This window comes from Carcharodon carcharias, chromosome 4 (assembly GCF_017639515.1).
Source record: "Carcharodon carcharias isolate sCarCar2 chromosome 4, sCarCar2.pri, whole genome shotgun sequence".
NCBI classification, from domain to species: domain Eukaryota; kingdom Metazoa; phylum Chordata; class Chondrichthyes; order Lamniformes; family Lamnidae; genus Carcharodon; species Carcharodon carcharias.
Window position 1 is genome coordinate 195,855,309 of NC_054470.1, and position 25,649 is coordinate 195,880,957.

A 25,649-nucleotide genomic window follows, 5' to 3' on the forward strand; every position below is an offset into this window, starting at 1 on the left:
TGCACAAAATTATGACAGGTTTGGATAAGGTAGATAAGGAAAACTGTTCTCATCAGCCAAGGAACACAGATTTATGGTTTCGGGCAAGGGATGAAGAGGGAACGTGAGGAAGAACTTTTCCACACAATGATTGGTAATGACTTGGAACTCGCTGTCCATGAGGGTGATGGAAGCAAAAATAATCAATGATTTCACTAAAGGAAATTGGATGGCACTTGAAGGAAATAAACCTGCCAGGCAACACGGATCAAGCAGAGTGGGGCTGACTGAATTGTTCCGTGGACTCAAAGGGCCAGGTGACCTCCCTCTGTGCTGTAAATTATTCTGACTCCTTGACCAATTTGCAGAATTTTAGGTGTAATGATGGGGCAACTTTTTCAAAGATTCAGCACAGATAGGATGGGCAAAATGGCCGTAATGTAAGATTCTATATGGGGTTGAATGGCCTACTCCTACCCAACATCTACACTTGACATGACTTATTTCATTGCATCACATGATTATAAACAAATGGAAAAAAGTTTGGCAAACACGTGAGTGTTCAGCTTTGGCTCAGTTAGTAGCACTCCTGCTAACTCACAAGATTCTGGGTTGAAGTCCCAATCCAGGGATAGAATCATCCCAGAATTGCACTAAGTGTGGTTGCTGGTGTGAAAAGCTAGTGACTGCTCCATGATAACCTTTCGCAAGGGGATTATACAATTTGCCCGTCATCAAATTGTTCTGTAGCCCCCTAAAACACACATTAATTTGCAGTCTGTGCCCAAGGGCTGAAAAGGGAGCATTTGGTGACATGTTCATGCTTTTATGTTGCTTGAGTGGGCAGAAATGCTTCAGAGGCCCGACTCCAAGCATGCCAATGGAGCTGCTGCTGAACGGTCTCAGCTGAGGAAGAATGCTCACTTTTGACAAGCTTTTCCAAATGCATGGCCACTTCCCTCACGCCCCCAACCTCACCCCACCCACCTTGGCATGTGCTTGTGTAGTTCCCTCAATCTGTCTGCCTTTCCCCTCCCTGGCCCCACCCACACCAGAGCCTTGCCCTGGCACCGCACTGAAAGCCAGCCGTGAAAAAGCGACTTGCCTGTGCGTCCCAAATGTAGGGCGCCTCTTCCTTGATGTCCTACGGGCGATCCTCACGAAAAAGTTATGTGCACTTACCCTCAAAGTTCAGCTTGTCAGGTGCACACCTCTTAAAGGGGCTGTCGTAAATCACGCCGTTCTGAAGTCAAGCTGACGAGGGTGGTAAAGTTGATGTAGGGGATGATTCCGGAAGGTAAGCACAATAATAAGATACAAATGCATTAAAATTAAATCCCCGATGTTGGACAGCGGGAAACACGGCCTGCCAATGATGGGCAGAGCAGACAATTGCAAACTGGTTTTAAGATGGCATAACACTGGTTTTTGGCCTTCTCGCCATATTGTCTGCTCACGCTGCCAACCAAACCTGCTGCCAATGGGAATGGAAAATACCGCCCCAGAGTTTGTGCACAAAAATCAAGACTAACACTCCTGTGTTGTACTGAGGATGTGCCCATGGGGGAATTGCTGTCTTTTAGCTGAGATGTTAAACTGAGGCTCCATCTGCCTGCTTGGGTGGATGGAAAAGAAGAGAACGGATGAAGAGAAGGACAGTTATCCCTAGCGCTCTGGCCAATACTTATCCCTCAATCAGTATCACAAAAACAGATTTTCTGGTCATTATCATGTTGTTTGTGGGAGATTGTTGTGCGCAGCTTGGCTGTCATGTTTCCTACATCACAACAATGACTTCACTTCAAAAGTACTTCAAAAGAAATATCTGGTGATTGTGAAAAGCACTATATAAAGGCAAGTCTTCTATCTTTATCTTTAACACTTTTTCATGAAAACTATTTTCTCCATGGTCTGACAGCTCTCTGAGTAGAAAGGCTAAAATTCCCAACCCATTGTCAAGAGTTCAAACCCCAGCTTGATCAGAGTTCTTGGAAATAGGAACACACCTGTCTATCTTTAATAAATTTCACCCTCACCCACCCACTCATTTGTGTTTTCAATAGACACCATTGAACAGCAATTAGGAGTAAAATCCCTGGCAATCAAGAAAAGCTTTTGCAGAACAATGATCAATAAATGGGATGGACAGATATCAAAAGTCCTTTGGGTGTAAGCAACATCACACCAAGTTTATAAAAACAATGATACACATAAATTCAGCAGTTCTGGTTCTGAGCCTATGCAGGAAACTGAACTGTATGAGAACTCACCCTCTTAAAGATATGCTGAGACAATGCAGAAGAATCCTGATGTGGTGATTTCATTGAAGAGCTCTGGATCTTCAGTAGCTTGGTGTTAAACTGCATTAATTATAATTACAGGCCTTAATCATTATGAAATATAAAGTTGAAAAAAATCCTTTCTCCTTTGAAAACGTAAGATTTTTTAGCAACTGCAAAAAGTTATTTGGCCAACAACCACTCACTTTTCCAACACTATGTCAATCTTTGCAGCTTAATCCCAATCTAATCTCCTTTTAGCATTTAATGTAATGCTAAATGTAATGTTGTCTGAACTCATCAGCCTGGATTTTCACCAATTCAGGTTGAATCAGAAACCATATAAAAATAGCAGCTGGGTTTCGATTCCAGGATTCCTGAACCCATTCCCAGGCTGTCTAATTTTTGGGAGTCCCTGTAAAGAGCATAGGCGGCTTCCTGTCAGAAGCCCATATCCGGCACTCCCGACCTGGCCAGCTCCATTGTGAAGATGGGTATCTCTTACTCCTCCACAAATGTTCATGGAGTTGGGCCATGTTTTTAAAGAATTGTGGTTCACAGCACCTTAGAGGAGTTGTGAACATCAGCATGCATGGAGGGACCTTTTAAAAGCTAAGTTCAAAAGGGCCCCCTCAGGCCTCCTATACCAAGTTACACCCCCCATCCATCCCCTATTGCCTTTCATGCCAAGCTCTGCCCTTCCACCCACGCTCTATGTCCACTCATGCTGACATTATTTGCTAAACAAGCCCGATCCCAGATGGAACCCTGTCTTACTGATCATAACTTTTTTGCATTTTGAAAATGAGGAGGAAAAGCTACTGATCCCAAAAGCATGGATCATCAAAATAAACTGCACAATTGCTTAGATCTGTAATTACTTTGTTTGTCAGTCTTTGAAATGTCACAGTGCATTCTTCATATCAAATGGCATGACTTTAAACTGATATAGTCCATTTGGGATTACGAAAGTTGATATCTCCTTTGCTCTTTCCGACAATGGTGCCTGCTAATGTCCTTTTAGCAAGTCGATCTTTGTGATAAATTTTGATTGCCCTACTTTCTCAATGCTATGCTCCAACTGTGGTATGGGATATGAAGCTGCTTTTGTCACCGCATTCAGCTTTCGATAGTCCAGACACAGACTTTGCGTTCTATCCGGTTTTGGTACTAGTACAATAGGCGAACTCCAGTTACTGCAACTAGACTCAATGACAAGTTGCAAAAAAATGTTTTGGATTGGGGGAGAGTGGAGTTTAGTAAAATAAGGCAGGATCTGGCCAAGGTAGACTGGGAACAGTTACTTGGGGGGAAATCTACAGAGGAACAGTGGGGCGATGTTCAAAAAGGAAATGGGGAGGGTACAGGCTCAACATGTTCCCTCGAGGGTGATAGGAAGGAGTAACAAGCCCAGAGAACCATATATGACCAGAGATATTCAGGTTACGATGAGAAGGAAAAGAGAGGCTTTTAGCAGGTACAAGGGAAGCAAGTCAGCAGAGGCATTAGTGAAGTACAGAAAGTGCAGGGTGGAGCTTAAGAAAGCAATTAGGAGAGCAAAGCGGGGATATGAGAAAGCTCTGGCTGGTAAAAGGAGGGAAAATCCCAAGATATTCTATAAGTATATCAATGGGAAGGGGATAACCAGGGAAAGAGTAGGGCCCATAAGTGACCAAGGGGGAAATCTATGGGTGGAGCCAGAGGACATCACTAGAGTGTTGAATGAATACTTCACGTCCATCTTCATCCAAGAGATTGAGGATGAAGGTATCGAACTCAGGGAGAGAGACTGCGAGGTTCATAAGCAAATTGATATAGGGAGTGACAATGTATTGGAGGTGTTGGCAGGCTTCAAAGTGGACAAATCTCCAGCTCTGGATGATTTGTGTCCCAGACTTCTGAGGGAGGCAAGGGAGGAGGTCGCAGGGGCTCTGACCCAAATTTTTAATTCCTCTCTGGCCACGAGGGAGGTGCCAGAGGACTGGAGAACATCTAATGTGGTTGCACTATTTAAGAAGGTTTGTAGAGATAAGCCAAGGAACTACAGGCCAGTGAGTCTCATGTCAGTGGTAGGGAAACTATTGGAGAAAACTCTGAAGAAGAGTATCTATCTCCACTTGGAGAGACAAGGTTTGATCTGGAGTATTCAGCATGGTTTTGTCAGAGGGAGGTCATGCTGAACAAATTTGATTGAATTTTTTGAGGAGGTGACCAGGTGTGTAGATGAGGGTAATACAGTTGATGTAGTTTATATGGATTTCAGCAAAGCCTTTGACAAGGTTCCACATGGGAGACTTATAAAGAAGACAAACGCACATGGGATACAGGGTAATTTGATAAGGTGGATTCAAAATTGGCTTAGCTGTAGGAAAGCAGAGGGTGATGACAGAAGGATGATTTAGTGACTGGAAGCCAGTGTCCAGTGGGGTACCACAGGGATCTGTGCTGGGTCCCCTATTATTTGTCATTTATATAAACGACATAGATGACTACATGGGGGGTAAGATTAGTAAGTTTGCAGATGACACAAAAATTGGCTGGGTGGTTAACAGTGAGGTTGAGTATCTTGGGCTGCAGGAAGATATAGACAGGATGGTCAAATGGGCAGATAAGTGGCAGATGGAATTTAACCCTGAAAAGTGTGAGGTAATACACTTTAGAAGGAGTAATTTGACAAGGAAGTATTCAATGAACGGCATGGCACTAGGAAGTTCTGAGGAACAAAGGGACCTTGGCGTGTGTGTCCATAGATCTCTGAAGGCAGAGGGGCATGTTAGGGTGAAAAAGGCATATGGGACACTTGCCTTTATCAATCGAGGCATTGATTACAAAAGTAGGAACGTCATGTCGGAGTTGTATAGAACCTTAGTGAGGTCACAGCTGGAGTACTGTGTGCAGTTCTGGTCGCCACATTATAGGAAGGATGTGATTGCACTGGAGGGGGTGCAGAGGAGATTCACCAGGATGTTGCCTGGGATGAAACATTTAAGTTATGAAGAGAGGTTGGATAGACTTGGGTTGTTTTCATTGGAGCAGAGAAGACTGAGGGGCAACCTGATCGAGGTGTACAAGATTATGAGGGGCATGGACAGGGTGGATAGGGAGCAGCTGCTCCCCTTAGTTGAAGGGTCAGTCACAAGGGGGCATAAGTTCAAGGTGAGGGGCAGGAGGTTATGAGGGGGATGTGAGGAAAAATGTTTTTACCCAGAGGGTGATGACGGTGTGGAATGCACTGCCTGGGAGGGTGGTGGAGGTGGGTTGCCTCACATCCTTTAAAAAGTATCTGGATGAGCACTTGGCACGTCATAACATTCAAGGCTATGGGCCAAGTGCTGGTAAATGGAATTAGGTAGGTAGATCAGGTGTTTCTCAAGTGTCGGTGTAGACTCGATGGGCCAAAGGGCCTCTTCTGCACTGTGTGATTCTGTGATTCTGTGATTGGGAATTAATTGTCGCTGGCAGTGCCAGTAGAGAATTTGGAGAAATATTTTTATCCTTAGGGTGTTTTAATATGGAATGTTTTGCCACACAGAATGGTTGAAGAGAACACCATTGCACCTTTTGCTATAAAGTTGGATAAATATTTGAAGCACCGGAATATAGAGGGCAGTGGATTTAGTTTTAGATTGCTTTGGAAAATGAAGCAATGGAATCATAATGGGCCAAATCGTTTCTTTCCATTCTTTATATTTTTCTCATCCCATGACAAGTGTGAGACCTAATTGTTGCAGTTGCCTGCACAGCCATAGGCTTGCTGTGGAGATCTGAGTCCCATTACATATCGAAAACCAGAATTAGGTTTTTGTGATTCTGCATTTTAAAAATAAAATGACAAACTTAAAAATACATTTGTGAAGCATGACAGTCAGCTATAATACTTAAGCAAAAAGTCTCCTTTCAAGAGTAAATTTGTGAATTTGGTTTCTCACATAGAGCTGCCAGCTACCCCATTAACAGAGAACTGGGTGCAGCAGTCCACTTCTCCAACTCTTTGTTATAAAGCCAGTGTGTGAATGAAGCATTAGAAAAATTTAAGTCTGATATTAACATGGTATTGAAAATTAACTTCAAATAAATGTTAGAAGCACCTGAATTAGCTTTCATCAGTTATCTTATATGAATATTCTGGGGAAATTATTATCTTTGATGAGAACAGTGCTTTCTCTGAGATTACAGCATGCTGTGAATATATTCTGAGAATGAAGAAGCGTGTATTTTCTAAGAATTACCAGCATAATTTAATTTTAAGAGAATACTCACACACACACACCCCTCTTCTGGAAATGTTTGAGAAAAGAGTTTAGCTCTGGGAAATAAACTAACTAAGCAAGCAATTTTAACAGCTGGGTCTGATTTACATCCCATTGGCAAGTTGCCCTCCCACAGCAAGCAGCTTGGCTAGCTGCTGGCATTTAAAGATCAAGTGGCCTAGAAACCTCCCACCTGGCATTTGTGGCAGGGTGGACAGGTTCATCAGTGTCTTGCACAAAGGATCGAGTGTTGTGGTGGTGGGGAAAGTCCGAGACAGTAATGGCCCTGACTGTCCTTGTGGGACATTTGTGCCTCCTGGTCCCACAAAGAAAAGCTGAACACTCAACACTCCTTCCAGTTATTAGGTGTCATGGGTTTCATGGCCAGAGCTCCCAGGGTCAGTTTATTAGGATCTTTGTGGATTGACCAGTAACACAAATCCCACTTCATATAATAAAGTTACCTGCAGCACATTCCCATGGGAGTAACCCTGTAATTACTTGAGAGTGGACCTTAAGGTCTTTTAGGAAAATGAGGCAAAAGCAGTCATGGTCTCATGGTCAGGAAGTCCTTAAATTTGTTAGTGTGAACCCTGTGGAGGGAGGGGGCTGTTTGTGCTTCCTAAACAATCCCTTGGACAGCGGTACAACATAGGAAGATGCTTAATGATTTGATGAGGGTGTGCAGGGTAAGAGCACTGTCCTCATCATTCTCCCTCTATGCACTGCACCACAATGTGCGAGCATCCACCTTTCACCCTGACAGTATTAGCAGGTTGCAGCAGAGGTCATGCAGTGCTCGTTGTGTATACTTTTGATGGGGAGCTCTGTAAATAAATATAGAAGTCTGTAAAGATTGGCTCCAGTTCTATCTTTCACCAACTTGCTTTCTGAACGAAAACACCCAAGCATGTTAAAACCCAATCTTGAACCAATGTTTCTGCCCTTCTTGTTTCTTTATTATTCCATGGGATGTGGGCATCACAGTCAAGAACAGCATTTGTTGCCCTTGAACTGAGTGGCTTGCCAGGTCATTTCAGAGGGCAGTTATTTGTCAAGCACATTGTTGTGGGTCTGGAGTCACATGTAGGCCAGATCAGGTAAGGATGGCAGATTTCCTTCCCTGAAGGATGTTAGTGAACCAGATTCAACAATCGATGATAGTTGCCATGGCTACCATTCCTGAGACTGGCTTTATTTTTCCAGATTTATTAATTGAATTTAAATTCCACCGGCTGCCACGGTTTTAAGGAGCAAGGTTTTAACTGAGGTAGTGATGGAGTAGAACATTTTAAAAATTATTATGTCAAGGGATGACAGTGACACTGGCTAGGTTATTGCCCATCCCTAGTTGTCCTTGAGAAGATGATGGTGAGCCGCCTTCCTGAACCACTGCAGCCCATGTGGTATAGGTACACCCACAGTGCTGTTAGGAAGGGAGTCCCAGGATTTTAAGCCAGCAACATTGAGGGACAGCAATGTTACGGAGATGGAAATAGATGGTCTGGGTGTTGGAGAGGATATGTGGTCAGCAGGTCATCTTAGGATCAAAGCAAACACCAAGGCCCTGAACCGTTTCCATCAGTCTCAGACAATTGCCATGGAGGGGGATGGAGTCAGTGGCTAGGGAATGGAGTTTGGAGTGGGGGCCAAAGACAATGGCTTCGGCCTTCTCAGTATTTAACTGGAGGATATTTTTGATCATCCAGTACTGGATGTCAGACAAGCAGGCTGAGAAATCAGTGACAGTGGAGAGGTTGAGGGAGGTGTTGATGAAGTAACGCTGGGCTTTGTCAATGTACTTATGCAACCTAGCATCGTGTTAATGGAATACATTGCTAAGGGGACTTTTAATTCTATGACTCAGCTACTCACTTTATTTACTAATCAAGCCAGTGGGGAAACCTGAGGCCCGTGTCTTCTCCCTATCCTCACCTTCAAAAACCCTTGCAAGAAAGTTCCCTTTTACACAATAATTCTGTTCTTACCTCCATCTGCAATTTGATGATCTCACTTTGTTTCTCTCTGTCCTGAGAACTTATCTGTCTATTCAGTAGTTGAATCTCTGTTTCCTTTTTGTCAATAATCCCATTGAGTTCTGCCTCCTTTATTTCAACTGGCAAAAAATTTATCCAAATATTAACAAGCAAAAGTAGAATTAGAAAATGATACATAAAATGTAATGAACTGCGGCTTAATAAATAGCATTTATTCCATTTTGGAGGCTGATGAAGGTGCTGGTTCCTCCAGGGAGTGCGGACAGAGCCAAGCTACTGGCACCACAAGCAGCCTGTCTGTAAAGGAGGGGAGGAAGGGAGGAAGAGCAATAGTAATAGGGGATTCTATAATCAGGGGAACAGATAAGCACCACTGTAGCCGTCAACGTGACTCTAGGATGGTATGTTGCCTCCCTGGTGCCAGGGTCTGGGATGTCACTGAACGGCTGCAGGGCATTCTGAAGGGGGAGGGTGATAAGGCAGAGGTCATGGTACATGTTCATACCAATGACATAGGTAGAAAGAGGGATGAGGTCTTGCATCAAGAATTCAGGGAGTTAGGCAGTAGACTAAAAAGCAAGGCCTCTCGGGTAGTAATCTCTGGATTACTCTCAGTGCCACATGCTAGCGAGCTCAGAAATAGGAGAATAGCGCAGATGAATATGTGGCTTAAGAGTTGGTGCAGGAGGGAGGGTTTTAGATTCCTAGATCACTGGGACCGGTTCAGGGGAAGGTGGGTCCTGTACAAGCGGGATGCTCTACATCTGAACCAAAGCAGGACTAACATCCTTCCGGGCATGTTTACTAGTGCTGTTGGGAGGAGTTTAAACTAATTCAGCAGGGGGAGGGGACACAGAATGCAAGCAGAATAGGGACACTTCATAATATAGTAAAACAATCAAGTCAGAGGGAGTACAGCCGCAATAAGCTTCAAGGGAGTAAGGCAAGGACTGGATGGCCTCTACTTTAATGCCAGGAGTATTACAGGTAAAACGGATGAGTTAAGGGTGAGGATCGACACGTGGAATTGTGATATAGTAGCCATCACTGAGACATGGTTGAGGAAAGGGTAGGATTGGCAGCTCAACATTTTGGGATATAGAATCTTCAGGCGAGACAGAGGAAGGGGTAAAAGAGGAGGAGGCATTGCATTATTAGTTAAGCAGTCAGTTAGGAGAGATGATATCTTGGAGGGGCATTGAATGGATCTTTGTAGGTAGAGCTTAGGAATAAAAAAGGGGCAGCCACATTGTTAGGTGTTTATTATAGACCCCCAGATAGTCAGCGGGAAATTGAGGAGCAAATATGTGTACAATCTGTGGAAGTGTGTAAAAACAAAAACTGTAGTGTAAATATATTAAGTGATTTCAACTTTCCCAACATTAATTGGGGTAGACATAGTGTTAAGGGCTTGGATGGAGTAGATTTCTTGAAATGTGTGTAGGAGAACTTTTTAGGTCAATATTTGGAGGGTCCAATAAGGGACAGTGCAGTGCTGAACCCAATTCTGGGGAATGAAGCCGGACAGGTGGCTGAGGTGGTGGTGGGGGAGCATTTTAGCGATAGTGACCACAACATGATACAGTTTAAGTTTGTTATGGACAAAGAAATCGACAAGTTGAAAAAAAAATGTTTTGGATTGGGGGAGAGTGCATTTTAGTAAAAAAGGCAGGATCTGGCCAAGGTAGACTGGGAACAGTTACTTGTGGGGAAATCTACAGAGGAACAGTTGGGGCGGGGGGGGTGTTCAAAAAGGAAATGGGGAGGGTACAGGCTCAACATGTTCACTCTAGGGTGATAGGAAGGAGTAACAAGCCCAGAGAACCATGGATGACCAAAGATATTCAAGTTACGATGTAAAGGAAAAGAGGGGCTTTTAGCAGATACAAGGGAAGCAAATCAGCAGAGGCATTAGTGAAGTACAGAAAGTGCAGGGTGGAGCTTAAGAAAGCAATTATGAGAGCAAAGAGGGAAATGAGAAAGCTCTGGCTGGTAAAAGTAGGGAAAATCCCAAGATATTCTATAAGTATATCAATGGGAAGAGGATAACCAGGGAAAGAGTAGGGCCCATAAGGGACCAAGGGAGCAATCAATGGGTGGAGCCAGGGGACACCGCTAGGGAATGAGGATGAAGGTATCAAACCCGAGGAGAGAGACTCCGATGTTCTTAAACAAATTGACATAGGGAGTGACAATGTATTGGAGGTGTTGGCAGGCTTAAAAGTGGGCAAATCTCCAGGTCCGGATGCTTTGTGTCCCAGACCACTGAGGGAGGCAAGGGAGGAGATCGCAGGGGCTCTGATCCAAATTTTTAATTCCTGTCTGGCCTCTGAGGAGGTGCCAGAGGGCTGGAGAACAGCTAATGGTCACTATCGCTAAGATGCTCTCCCACGACTCCCTCAGCCACCTGTCCGGGGTCATTCGGCAGAATTAGGTCTAGCACTGCGCCGTTCCTTGTTGGACCCTCTACATATTGACCTAAAAAGTTCTCCTGTACACATTTCAAGAAATCCACTCCATCCAAGCCCTTAACACTATGTCTATCCCAATTAATATTGGGAAAATTGAAATCACCTAATATAATTACCCTATTGTTTTTGTACAATCTTCCCATTGATATGCTTATAGAATATCTTAGGATTTTCCCTACTTTTACCAGCCAGAGCTTTCTCATATCCCCTCTTTGCTCTCCTAATTGCTTTCTTAAGCTCCACCCTGCACTGTCTGTACTCCATTAATGCCTCTGCTGATTTGCATCCCTTGTACCTGCTGAAAGCCTCTCCCTTCCTTCTCATCGTAACCTGAATATCTCTGGTCATCCATGGTTCTCTGGGCTTGTTTCTCCTTCCTATCACCCTAGAGGGAACATGTTCTGCTACTTAAGAAGGTTTGTAGAGATAAGCCAGGGAACTACAGGCCAGTGGGTCTCACGTCAGTGGTAGGGGAACTATTGGAGAAAGTTCTGAAAGAGATTATCTATCTCCACTTGGAGAGGCAAGGTTTGATCAGGGCTAGTCAGCATGGATTTGTCAGAGGGAGGTCATGCCTAAAAAATTTGATTGAATTTTTTGAGGAGGTGACCAGGTGTAGTACAGTTGATGTAGTTTATATGGATTTCAGCAAAGCCCTTGACAAGGTCCCACATGGGAGGCTTATAAAGAAGGCAAATGCACATGGGATACAGGGTAAATTGATAAGGTGGATTCAAAATTGACATAGTTGTAGGAGGCAGAGGGTGATGACAGAAGGATGCCTCAGTTAATGGGAACCAGTGTCTAGAGGCATGCCACAGGGATCTGTGATCGGTCCCATGTTATTTGTCATTTATATGAATAGATGACTACGTGGGGGGTAGGATTAGTAAGTTTGCGGTTGACACAAAGATTAGCCGGGTAGTTAACAATGAGGTTGAGTGTCTTAGGCTACAGGAAGATATAGACGAGATGGTCAAATGGGCAGATAAATGAAAAGTGTGAGGTGATACAATTTGGAAGGAGTAATTTGACAATGAAGTATTCAATGAACGGCATGGCACTAGGAAGTTCTGAGGAACAAAGGGACCTTGGCTTGCGTGTCCATAGATCTCTGAAGGCAGAGGGGCATGTTAGTGGGGTGGTGAAAAAGGCATATGGGACACTTGCCATTATCAATCGAGGCATTGATTACAAAAGTAGGGAGGTCATGTTGGAGTTGTATAGAACCTTGTTGAGGTCACAGCTGGTGTGCTGTGTGCAGTTCTGGTCGCCATATTATAGGAAGGATGTGATTGCACTGGAGGGGGTGCAGAGGAGATTCAACAGGATGTTGCCTGGGATGAAACATTTAAGTTATGAAGAGAGGTTGGATAGACTTGTGTTGCTTTTGTTGAAGCAGAAAAGACTGAGGAGCGACCTGATCGAGGTGTAGAAGATTATGAGGGGCATGGACAGGATGGACAGGGAGCAGCTGTTCCCCTTAGTTGAAGGGTCAGTCACAAGGGGGCACAAGTTCAAGGTGAGGGGCAGGAAGTCATGGGAGGGATGTGAGGAAAAACATTTTTACCCAGAGGGTGATGACGGTCTGGAATGCACTGCCTGGGAGGGTGGTGGAGGCGGGTTGCCTCACATCCTTTAAAAAGTACCTGGATGAGCACTTAGCACGTCATAACATTCAAGGCTATGGGCCAAGTGCTGGTAAGTGGGATTAGGTAGGTAGGTCAGGTGTTTCTCACGTGTTGGTGCAGACTCGATGTGCCGAAGGGTCTCTTCTGCACTGTGTGATTCTATGATTCTGTGGTTCTGTGATTTATAGTTTCAGCATTATTCTTTATTTTTGTTTCTATTTTTCTTTCTATTTATAAAAATGCCTTTTTAAATAAATATAACAAATTACACTCGCTCTTATCTTAAACTCATTAAAGTTTTATTATCTAGTATTATAATCCTTCCAATATGTGTTCCGTCAGTTTTTGTAATATTAATTACATTTGATATCAATCTATCTGAGCTGTTAACCTGCCTATGCTCACGTGAAAATGTTTACAGTTCTCTTCATAGTGCAAGAGTATAAATTGATTAGGATATTAAGAGGGATTAAGCTCTGTCAGAGTTTTTCTTCTTTCATCCTCTTTCACTCTGTTTTGAACAATTGTGTAAGGTTTACAAATCTCCAATCCTCTGGCACCACTCCTGAGTCTGAAGAAGACTAAAATTATGGCCAGTGCCTCCGCAATTTCCAAACTCACTTCTCACAGTATCCTTGGGTGCATTTCATCTGGCCCCAGTGACTTATCAACTTTAAATGAGGCGAGAGTGACTGCTCTTGACATCAAGGTCACATTTGACCGAGTGTAGCATCTATGAGCCTTGCAAAACTGGAGTCAACGGGAATCAGGGGAAAACTCTCCGCTGGTTGGAGTCATACCTAGTGCAAAGGAAGATGGTTGTGGTTGTTGGAGGTCAGTCATCTTAGCTCCAGGAGTTCCTCAGAATACTGTCCTTGGCCCAAACATATTCAGCTGCTTCATCAATAACGTTCCTTCCATCATAAGGTCAGAAGTAATGATGTTCGCTGATGATTGCAAAATGTTCAGCATCATTCGCGACTCCTCAAATACTAAAGCAGTCCATGTCCAAATGTAGCAAGACCTGGACAATACCAGGCTTGGGCTGACAAATGTGTTGACAAGTAACATTTCTGCACAGAAGTGTCAGGCAATGACCATCTCCAACAGGAGAGTATCTGACCTTTGCCCCTTGATATTCAATGCATTACCATCGCTGAATCCCCCACTATCAACAACCTAGGGGTTACCATTGACCAGAAACTGAACTGGACTAGCCATATAAATACTATGGCTACAAGAGCGGGTCAGAGGCTAGGAATCCTGCGATGCGTGGCTCACTTTCTGATTTCCCAAGGTCTGTCCACCATCTACAAGACACAAATCAGGAGTGTGATGGAATACTCTCCAATTGCCTGGGTGAGCACAGCTCCCACAACACTCAAGAAGCTTGACACCATTCAGGACAAAGCAGCCTGCTTGATTGGCACCACATCCACAAACATTCACTCCCTCCACCACCGATGCACAGTAGCAGCAGTGTGCGCCATCGACAAGGTGCACAGCTGGAATTCACCAAGGCTCCTTAAACAGAACCTTCCAGTTCCATGACCACTACCATCTAGAAGGACAAGGGCAGCAGATGGATGGTAACAGCACCACCTGGAATTTCCTCTCCAAGTCACTCACCACCCTGACTTGGAAACATATCGCCGTCCCTTCACTGTCGCTGGGTCAAAATCCTGGAACTCCTCCCTAACAGCACTGTGGGTGTATATACACTACATGGGCTGCAGCTTTTCAAGAAGGCAGGTCACCACCACCTTCTCAAGGGCATCTAGGGATGGGCAATAAATGCTGGCCCAGCCAGCAAAGCCCACATCCTGTGAATGAATAAAAAATACATACAGATAACCTACCCAACATTTCTTTTTCAATTTTAAACCCTTCTAGTGTCTAAAATACCTCCTCTTTTACCATGGCCTCGGTAGCATCTTCTTCCTTGGTAAAGACAAGTGCAAATTATTCATTTAATACATCAGTTATATGCTCTGCTTCCATGTGTAAATACCCTTTTTGGTCCCACATTGTCCTTACTTCTCCTTTCACCACCTTTTTACAATTTATATGCCTATAGAACACTTTGAGTTTCTCTTTCAGGTCACTGTGGTTGCCATACTCTCTCTTTACTTCACTTATTTGTTTCTTCACCTCCCCATTAAACCTTCTGTATTCACCCTGGTTCTCACAGAATCACACCATGCAGAAGAGGCCCTTTGGCCCATCAATTCTGCAGAGACACGTGAGAAACACCTGACCTACCTACCTAATCCCATTTACCAGCACTTGGCCCATAGCCTTGAATATTATGAGGTGCCAAGTGCTCATCCAGGTACTTTTTAAAGGATGTGAGGCAACCTGCCTCCACCACACTTCCAAGCAGTGCATTCCAGACCCTCACCACCCTCTGGGTAAAAATGTTTTTCTTCACATCCCCCTAAAGCTCCTGCCCCTCACCTTGAACTTATGCCCCCTTGTGACTGACCCTTCAACTAAGGGGACCAGCTGCTCCCTATCCACCCTGTCTATGTCCCTCATAATCTTGTACACCTCCATCAGGTCGTCCCTCAGTCTTCTCTGTTCCGACGAAAATAACCCAAGTCTATCCAACTTCTCTTCATAACTTAAATGTTTCATCCCAGGCAACATCCTGGTGAATCTCCTCTGCACCCCCTCCAGCGCAATCACATCCTTCCTATAATGTGGCAACCAGAACTGCACACAGTACTCCAGCTGTGGCCTCACCAAGGTTCTATACAACTCCAACATGACCTCCCTACTTTTGTAATCCATGCCTTGATTGATAAAGGCAAGTGTCCCATATGCTTTTTCACCACCCCACTAACATGCCCCTCTGCCTTCAGAGATCGATGGACACACACGCCAAGGTCCCTTTGTTCCTCAGAACTTCCTAGTGTCATGTCATTCATTGAATACTTCCTTGTCAAATTACTCCTTCCAAAGTGTATCACCTCACACTTTTCAGGGTTAAATTCCATCTGCCATTTATCTGCCCATTTGACCATCCTGTCTATATCTTCCTGTAGCCCAAGACACACAACCTCACTGTTAACCACCCAGCCAATCTTTGTGTCATCCGCAAACTTACTAATCCTACCCCCCACATAGTTATCTATGTCGTTTATAAAAATATGGCAAATAATAGGGGACCGAGCACAGATCCCTATGGAATGCCACTGGACACTGGTTTCTTGTCATCCTCTGTCATCACCCTCTGTCTCCTACAGCTAAGCCAATTTTGGATCCACCTTATCAAATTACCCTGTATCCCATGTGCATTTGCCTTCTTTATAAGTCTCCCATGTGGAAACTTGTCAAAGGCTTTGCTGAAATGCATATAAACTACATCAACCACACTATCCTCATCTACACGCCTGGTCACTGCCTCAAAAAATTCAATCAAATTTGTTAGGCATTACCTCCCTCTGACAAAGCCATGCTGACTATCCCTGATCAAACATTGTCTCTCGAAGTGGAGATAGATTCTCTCCTTCAGAACTTTCTCCACTAGCTTCCCTACCACTGATGTGAGACTCATTGGCCTGTCATTCCCTGGCTTATCTCTACAACCCTTCTTAAATAGCGCAACAACATTAGCTCTTCTCCAGTCGTCTGGCACCTCCCCCATGGCCAGAGAAGAATTAAAAATTTGGGTCAGAGCCTCTGTGATCTCCTCCATTGCCTCCCTCAGCAGTCTGGGACACAAGTCATCCAGAGCTGGAGAGTTGTCCACTTTTAAGCCTGCCAACACCTCCAATACCTTGCCACTCCCTATATCATTTTGCTTAAGAACATCACAGTCTCTCTCCCCGAGTTCAATACCTTCATCCTCACTCTCTTGGGTGAAGACGGATGTGAAGTATTCATACAACACTCTAGCGATGTCCTCTGGCTCCACCCATAGGTTGCCCCCTTGGTCCCTTATGGGCCCTACTCTTTCCCTGGTTATCCTCTTCCCATTAATATACTTATAGAATATCTTGGGATTTTCCCTCCTTTTACCAGCTAGAGCTTTCTCATATCCCCTCTTTGCTCTCCTAACTGTTTTCTTAAGCTCCGCCCTGCACTTTCTGAACTCCACTAATGTCTCCGCTGATTTACTTCCCTTGTACCTGCTAAAAGCCTCTCTTTTCCTTCTCATCATGACCTGAATATCTCTGCTCATCCATGGTTCTCTGGTTCTCTGGTCATCTCTGGTCATCCATAGTTCTCAGCTGTAGTTTACTTCTCGTATCCGTTGTAAGCACACTTTTTCTTCATTATCTTAATTTCTATCTCCTTTGTCATCCAGGGAGCTCGGGATTTGTTTAAACTACCTTTCCATTTCAATGGAATATACCTTGACTGTGCCTGAATTATTTCTTCTTTGAAGAGATTCATTGATCAGCTACATTTTTCCTGCCAACCTTTGACTCCAATTTTTCAGGCCAGATCTATTCTTATCCCATTGAAGTTTTCTCTCCCCCAAGTTAATTTTTCTTACTCTGGGCTGTTATTTGTCCTTTTCCATAGTCAGCCTGAACTTTATGATAGAATGATTACTGTCCCCTAATGTTCTCCTACTGACACTTGATCTATTTGGCCCACCTCGTTTCCAAGAACCATGTTAAGCAGAGCCTCCTTTTTTGTTTGAATGGAAACATACTGCTACCGAAAATTTTCCTTACCACTTGCCCCTCTCTGCCCTTTACACTACTACTATCCCAGTCTTGGATAATTAAAGTCCCCCATTATAGCTATTCCATAAGTTTTCACCTCACTGTAATTTCCTTGCAAAGTTGTTCCTCTACATCCATCCCCCGAGTTGGTGATCTATAGATCTATATCAAGAAATTTAATTGCACATTTTTTGTTCCTCAGCTCTAGCCAAATAGTTTCTGTCCTTGACCCCTCTGGGTCATGCACTTTCTCCAGCACTGCAATGCTCTCCTTGATCAATAGCATCACCCCTCCTCCTTTTATTCCTTTTCTATCTTTCCCAAACACCTTGGTAAAAAATTTCCAGTTGGTGAGCAGGGGCGGAGCCCTCATTGACTGTGCGCCCGCCGAACTGTCGAAGGCCTACTAAGGCCATTTAAAAAGTAATTAAAGTTGTTAAGAATGCTGTCCGTCCAACCTTAAGGAGCTCAGCCCTGGCTCTGTTCAGGTGAAACCCATCCAGCCTGTACAGGCATCACCTCCCCCACAGTCAGTCTCAATGTCCCAATCCACAGGCGGGATGAAGTTTCATGAAAGGTTTATTAATTGAATAAAAAATTTTGAAAAAAGTTAATGGACATGTCCCAGCTCATGTGACAGTTTCACATGAGGGGACTTGTTCTTAAAGTTTTTTTATTTTTTAATTTAATTTTTCATAACTTAAACTAATCTCCCTGAGGCACTCTTTCGTGAGCATGAGTGAAAGAGCGAGGTCCCAGCTCAGGGAATCTCACCCTCCCCACTGCCCAGCGCTTCCGGGTGTGCAACATGCTGGGCAGGCCTTAACTGGCCCGCCCACGCGCAATGGCAGCGCGCACCCAATCGAGGGAGCTGATCAGGTTTGTGCTCACTCCCGCCCGCCCCCACACAACACCCCCAAAGGGGAGAAATTCAGCCCCTTGTACTCAGGAATATTTAATACCCAGTCCTATGCTTTGAGCCAGGCCTCTGTTATAGCCACAACATCATATTTCCTGCACCTGTAAATCACCAATCTTATTTACCACACAGCGTGTATTCATATGCATGCAAAGTAATCATGATTTAGATGCTATCACTTTCTCATTTACTCTGGCCAAATCTATTAACTTAATTTTTCCTACTCTAGTGCTATCCATCCTTCCTAACACTCTGTGCAGCTTGGTAGTCATCACTGACGTTATCTCCCGATTCCCATACGTTTGCTAAATTAGCTTAAAACATCTCCAACAGCACTAGCAACATGCCCCACAAGGAGCTCAATCCTGGCTCTGTTCAGATGAAACCCATCCAGCCTGTACAGGCATCATCTCCCCCATAGCCAGTCCCAATGTCCCAAGGATCTGAAGCCCCCCCCTCCTGCACCGGATTTCCAACCAAGCATTCAGCTGTCTGATCTTCCTATTTCTGTGCTCACTTGCGCTTGGCACTGGGAGTAATCTGGAGATTACTACTTTTGAGGTCCTGCTTGCTAATTTTCTACCTAGCTCCCTGAATTCTGATTGCAGGACCATATCTCTCTTTCTATCTATGTCATTGGTACCAATGTGGACCATGACTGCTGGCTGTTCACCCTCCCTTCTCAGGGTGCTATACAGCCGCCCTTTGACAATCTTGACCCTGGCACCAGGGACGCAACACACCATTTGGATTCACATCTTCAGCTATCTGTCCCCCTGAGATTGTGACCACTTGTTCTAGATCCCCCAGCTAGAAGAAGCATCATCTCTGTATCTAGTCTGTCCAACCCTGCCAGAATTTTATATGTTTCAATGAGATCTCCTCACATTCTTCTAAACTCCAGTGAATTCAGGCCTAGTAAGCCCAATCTCTCTTCATATGACAATCCTACCATCCCAGTCCATGTGGTGTGGTGCATTTTGTCCTCTTCACAACTTACTTTCCTACCTGCCTTTGTGTCATCAGCAAATTTAGCCACCATACCTTCGGTCCCTTCATCCAAGTCATTTATAGGAATTGTAAAAAGTTGAGGCCCCATCACTGATTCCTGCGGCACACCACTCATAACATCCTGACAACCAATAAAATACCCAATTATGCCTTTTCTCTGTTTCCTGTTGGCTAGCCAATCTTCTATCCATGCCAATATGTTGTCACAACATTACCAGAAAAATTATTTTAACATCCCTCCAGTTGATTAAGCTCTACTTCACCTTCGATCCTTTAGCCAACTTCCTACCCATATTACAACATTTTCTCTGATACTTGAAAATAGAATCAACAAGACTCCTAGCCAGCACTTTGATGAATACTTTTGAAAATCCATATACTAAACAACCATTGCATTTCCTTTATCAATACTCAAAAAACTTGGTCAGGCACAACTTGTTTTTCACAAATCTATGGCCAGGATTTTACAGCCTTGCCAGTCCATTTGGGATATTACAGTCCTGCAGAACTGAATGGAGATTTAAAAACAAAAAAACTGCGGATGCTGGAAATCCAAAACAAAAACAGAATTACCTGGAAAAACTCAGCAGGTCTGGCAGCATCGGCGGAGAAGAAAAGAGTTGACGTTTCGAGTCCTCATGACCCTTCAACAGAACTAGGGCCTAGTTCTGTTGAAGGGTCATGAGAACTCGAAACGTCAACTCTTTTCTTCTCCGCCGATGCTGCCAGACCTGCTGAGTTTTTCCAGGTAATTCTGTGAATGGAGATTTAAATGGCTCACTACATCCACCAGGGGGAGACATGCTGCGGTGGAGATGTAAAACCCTGATCCATTTCTCCCATGCATGCCTTCTTTTAGTTTTATTTCTTCAAGGGTTGTGGGTGTCACTGGCTGGGCCAACATTTATTGTCCATCCCTAATTGCCTTTGAGAAGGTGCTGGTGAGCTGCCTTCTTGAACCTCTACAGTCCATGTGGAGTAGGTACATCCACAGTGCTGTTTGGGAGGGAGTTCCAGGATTTGACCCAACAACAGTGAAGGAACGGCGATATATTTCCAAGTCAGGATGGTGCTTGGAAGGGAACTTCCCATACATATGCTGCCCTTGTCTTTGCTCTGAAGAAGGATCAAATGAACTCGAAATGTCAACTCTGTTGCTCTCTCCACAGATGCTGCTAGACCTGCTGAGTTTTTCCAGCATTTTTGATTTCTCCTGAGTTTTGTGGGCAGGACATACCTGGACAATATTCCACATAGCTGGGTAGATGCCTGTGTTGTAGCTGTACTGGAACAGCTTGGCTTGACCGTGCCTAGTTCTGGAACACAAGACTTCAGTACTATTGCCAGGATGTTGTCAGGGCCCACAGCCTTTGCAGTATCCAGTGTCTTCAGTCGTTTCTTGATATCAGGTGGAGTGAATCAAACTGACTGAAGACTGGCATCTGTGATGCTGGGGACCTCTGGAGGAGGCTGAGATGGATCATCCACTCAGCATTTCTGGCTGAAGATGGCTGCAAATGCTTCAGCCTTGTCTTTTGCACTGATGTGCTGGTCTCCCCCATCTACGAGAATGGGGATATTTCAGTGAGTTAAATTGTCCACTACCATTCACGACTGGATGTGGCAGGATTACAGAGCTTAGATCTGATCTGTTGGTTGTGGGATTGCTTAGCTCTGTCTATCACTTGCTATTTCCACTGATTGGCATGCAAGTAGTCCTGTGTGGTAACCTCACCAGGTTGACACCTCATTTTTAGGTATGCCTGGTGCTTCTCCTGGCATGTCTTCCTGCACTCTTCATTGAACCAGGATTGATCACCCAGCTTGACAATGATAGTAGAACGGGGGATATGCAGACCCTGAGGTTACAGATTGTGACGGCATAGTTTTGCTGCTGCTGATGGCCCAGAGCACCTCATGGATGCCCAGTTTTCTGAGTTAATATTATCCCATATTCTTGTCGCACGTAGTGTTAAGATTGCTGATTACCAGCACTGTGATCCAGGGCTGCATTTTATGTGCCCCCACCGGTGTATTTTTGGCAGGAGGGCATGCAAAATAGGGCAGGTGCCCACTCCAGTAACTCCCTGCTCACTCCCGAGATCACCCCTTTAATATGGAGGGGTTGGGCGTGCACCAAAATTGGCAGCCTGCTCAGCATATTTCAGTAAATAACCAAGAATCAATTCAGCTTGTTACCAAGTCAATTGACCCTGATAATATGCTACCCATGCCATAAAACATTTGGCCTGGGCAGTCAGGCAGAAATGGGCAGCTCGATTTTGTAAACAAATTCTTCAAAGGACAGGAAGGAAGGGGGTGTTCTATCTTCAAGGCAGTCCTTTGCAGATTGGGGGATGGCCCCCTAAAATAGAACCGCCCCCTTTCTTCCTGCCCAGCTGGTGCCTTAAAGCCACCACCTCCATCCCCTGCCCTGCTCCCTAACCAGTCCAAACTTTGTCTGCCCAAGACCCTGGAATTACCTGTTTCCAGGGGTCCGTTGGGCTTTATTCTGCTTTCCCGTTACAGTCCCAGCAGCGGCCATTAATGCGCTCTTGGCACTGCCAGGACTAATGGACCTGTTGGCCAATCAGATTGTCCGGCAGCTCCAAAGGGCAGGACTTCCTTCTCCGTGAGGGATGGAAGCCCCACAGGCTGCCTATTTAACTCACCCGCATCGCTTTATGGCTGTGAAGCAGGCTAGCGTGGAGCAGGTAGGCTGCACACCGATTTTGCTTCTGGTAGTGGGGAGGAGGGTGGGGCGTGAGCTCTCCACCCCTCCATAATAATCCACCCCACGGTTTTCCTTTGTTGCGCTTAGCAATGTTCCCTCTTAGCTTTGTACATGCAATTGTAAAGATACTTTACTCACTAGCTGTTTTCTTAAGTTACTGGTTGTGCAAGGCTGCAAATTTGAAGGTACCATGCAATGAAATACACAGGTCAGGCACAAAAAAGAACATTTGCAGGGATCATTGATGCTCAGTGCATGGATTTGTTTGCCTTTTAAAGTTAGTGGCAGGAGTGCTTTGGGCTGGTTATCACGAACAGAAAACCCTGACTTTCTGTATCCTGCTGATAGTATACTAAATACTCACATTTTCTGCTTAGGTCTTGCTGAATCTTTGCACACTCCACCTTGTGCTCCTGTTCCATTGTTTTCATCTCTAACAGCAGCTTCTCAACATTTTCTTTGTTCTCCTGAAAACATATTGTAATGAGGCTCAGGGCTAAAAATTCATCTCTGACATTCATTGGGCACAGGGGTCACAATTCGTGACCTGCTCAAATTGATTCAATTGGAGATGGGCAGCATGTATATTTGGTGCTGCCATCTCATTACCTTGGTTGCTATCTAGGACCAAGCGGCTCATGTGCTGCCGGCTGCCTCAGCTATAGAGTCAAATTTTGTAGCCTTGCAGTTTAGCAAGTCTTGTTACTGCTCATTATAAACAAAAATGTATTCCCTCTCGTACTGTCCTGCTTCACTTTTACATTCTGGTTCTTCAGTTATTTGAGAGGATATGCCTTGACACGCTCTAATGGAGTTGGCCATCCTAGGTCTTGGAAATAAAGGGCAGAAGACAAGACTTGTATTTATAAAATTTCTTCTCACCTCTCTCCAATCATCACCAAGAGCTTCACATGTCATGGCAAAGAGACTAAACAAACATGACAGTATTTGAATGGAATAAAAAACAGAAAGTGCTGGAAAAATTTAGCAGGTCTGGCAGCATCGGTGGAGACAGAAACGGTGTTAATATTTTGAGTCCGATATGACTCTTCTTTAGAACCCTTCTATGTTTCAAAGAAGTGTCATACGGACTCGAAACTTTAACTCTGTTTCACGCTCTACAGATGCTGCCAGAGCTGCTGAGTTTTTCCAGCACTTTCTGTTTTTATTTTAGACCCCCAGCCTCTGCAGTATTTTGCTTTTGCTTTAGTATTTGAAAGGATTTTGGCCCAGAAATGATTGAGAACATATGTATAGGTCAGGATGGTGTGTGACTTGGAGGGGGACTTGGTGATGGTATTTCCATGCGCCTGCTTCTTTTGTCCTTCTAAGTGGTGGGGCTGTAGATTTGGCAGGTACTGCCAAAGAAACCTTGGTGAATTTATGCAGTGCAATTTATGTAGGTAGTACAAACTGCACAGTAAATTAGTGATGGAAGAAGTGAGGGTTTGGACTAGAGGATGTGTTGCCAGTTAAGGATGGACTGCAGCAGTTCAAGAAGGTGGTGCATTATAATCTTATCAAGGGCAATTAGGGATGAGTAATAATTGCTGGCCTAGCCAGTGATGACCAGATCCCTTGAAGGAATGGATAAACAAAAAACAAGCTATTTTGATCAATTTTCTTTTAGCAGTTAATGAACCTGTAAGTTTCAAAAGACATTCAATACCCAAAACGGTTAACCTGCTCTGTTTCATTTCAGTGACATGTGCTAATGGCAAAACATTTGCTTTGGATGCTTTTTTTTATTACAGCTCAGTGTTATTGTAATTAGTTTACTTTTAACATTCTCCCTTTTTCTGAATCCAATTACACATTAGCAAATCAAGAAGTTGAATTTTCAGTTTTCCACTTTTCAAACAGAGGGTTTGAATCAGGGGGTTGGAGCATTGTGAGATAACATGTAACATGTTCAAGACTGCCATTTCTGATTTACAACTTAAATGTCGTTTTGTCTGGTTGTTTGACATTTTGTTTATAACAACACAGACGGAAAACAAAAGGATGGGAATATTTATTTATATTTGATATATAATAGTATATTTATTGAACTTCTTGGATGTTACTGCAGCGGCATCCATGCAAATGGAAAATATTCCATCACACACCTGAAGTGTATTTTGTCGCTGCTGATGAGGCTTTGAGGAATTAGAGGTGAGGCACTTACTGCAGAATTCACAGCCATGGACCTGTTGTTTAGCCACAGTATTTATGTGCTGATTCAGTTAAGTTTATGGTCCATCGTGATCCCAGGATCTTGATACTGGGGGACTTGGCAGTGACAAAGCCATTGAAAGTCAAGATGCTGTAGATAGGTGCTTCCTGTTGAAGATGGTCATTGCCCGACATATAAATGACACCAATATTACTCGATTGTTATCCATAGACTGCTTCATTATCTGAGGAATTACAAACAAAACTGAATGCTGTGCTAATCAGTGAACAGCCCCACTTCCCTGGAACTGAGATGTTTGGCTTCCAACAACCATGTCCATCTTTCATTGTGCCAGATATGACTCAAGCCACTAGAGAGTTTTCCCTGATCAACATTCATTATCTGAGGAATTACAAACAAAACTGAATGCTGTGCTAATCAGTGAACAGCCCCACTTCCCTGGAACTGAGATGTTTGGCTTCCAACAACCATGTCCATCTTTCATTGTGCCAGATATGACTCAAGCCACTAGAGAGTTTTCCCTGATCAACATTAATTTCAGTTTTACGAGGGCCCCTGAATGCTGGGTGAAATGCTGCCTTGATGTCATTAATGTTAAGTTCCAAACTGGCCTGTTGCTGCTGCGAGTTTCCATACATGGCGAGAATGAAATAAAGTGTTTCTAAAGAGAGATAAATACTGCTTATCCTTTTTGGCAATAAGGCCCAGATTTTCGCTATGATGAAGAAGGTCTCCATCGCGGTGAAAATCCTTGAAATTTTCAGTCCCGACACCAAACATGGCATTTCCTATTTCCAAGGGTCGGGAGTAGAGTCAGGCTTGGATTCATGCATGCATGGTTTATAGAGACAGCTGGCAACTTAAAGAACCAGCTGCCTCCACTGATGTAGGATTTTGGTAAGCCAGGAGTGTGAAACCTGAAGTGTGCATATTAGACCGGGTAAGAGGAGATCTGAGCTTGGAGGATTCATTTGAATAGCCAGGGTACCTCTTTAAAGAGGCTAGGTATCCCTTTGGATATGGTCCTGGGACACCTTTGGGAAATGTGAGGTACCCTTTAGGAGAACTAAGGCATCCTTTGGGATTATTAAAAATAAATGATTGTGCACAAAAGTAAATAAACTCATTGGAACTGTCAGGCTGTCAAGAAAATGTCATGCTGTCAAAGAACTATCAAGCTGTCAAGGAATTGTCAAGGGCAGTCAAAGATCTGTCAAGCCGTCAAGGGACTGTCAAAGAACTGACAAAATGTCAAGGAATGTAAAAACTGTCAAGGAACTGTCAAGCTATCAATGAACTGCCCAGCTGACAAAGAACTATCAAAGGATGCTAACTGAGCTGGCATGGAGGAGGTAAGAGCAAAAGGTGATGAGTGAAGGGCATTGGGTTGGCATGAGCTGCAAGTCAAGTGGAATTGGGCTGTGAAGGGCCATGGGCTTATGGAGGGAATGTGGAAATGAGGGGCCATGGGAGTGGGTAGAGAGGCATGGGTTGGCATGGGGGTAGGATGGATCTTGGCAGTG

At 44.2% G+C, this 25,649-nt stretch overlaps 1 protein-coding gene across 1 annotated transcript in view; it reads right to left on the reverse strand.

The window, feature by feature from the left end:
* Positions 1-25,649, reverse strand: part of LOC121276826 (coiled-coil domain-containing protein 152-like) — a 150,786-nt gene that overhangs the window by 30,493 nt on the left and 94,644 nt on the right. Inside the window, exons 7-9 of the mRNA XM_041185369.1 lie at positions 22,315-22,417; positions 8,497-8,624; positions 2,250-2,339 (exon numbers count right to left, since the gene is read on the reverse strand). Coding sequence (XP_041041303.1) covers positions 2,250-2,339; positions 8,497-8,624; positions 22,315-22,417 — 321 coding nt within the window. The remainder of the gene's footprint in view (positions 1-2,249; positions 2,340-8,496; positions 8,625-22,314; positions 22,418-25,649) is intronic.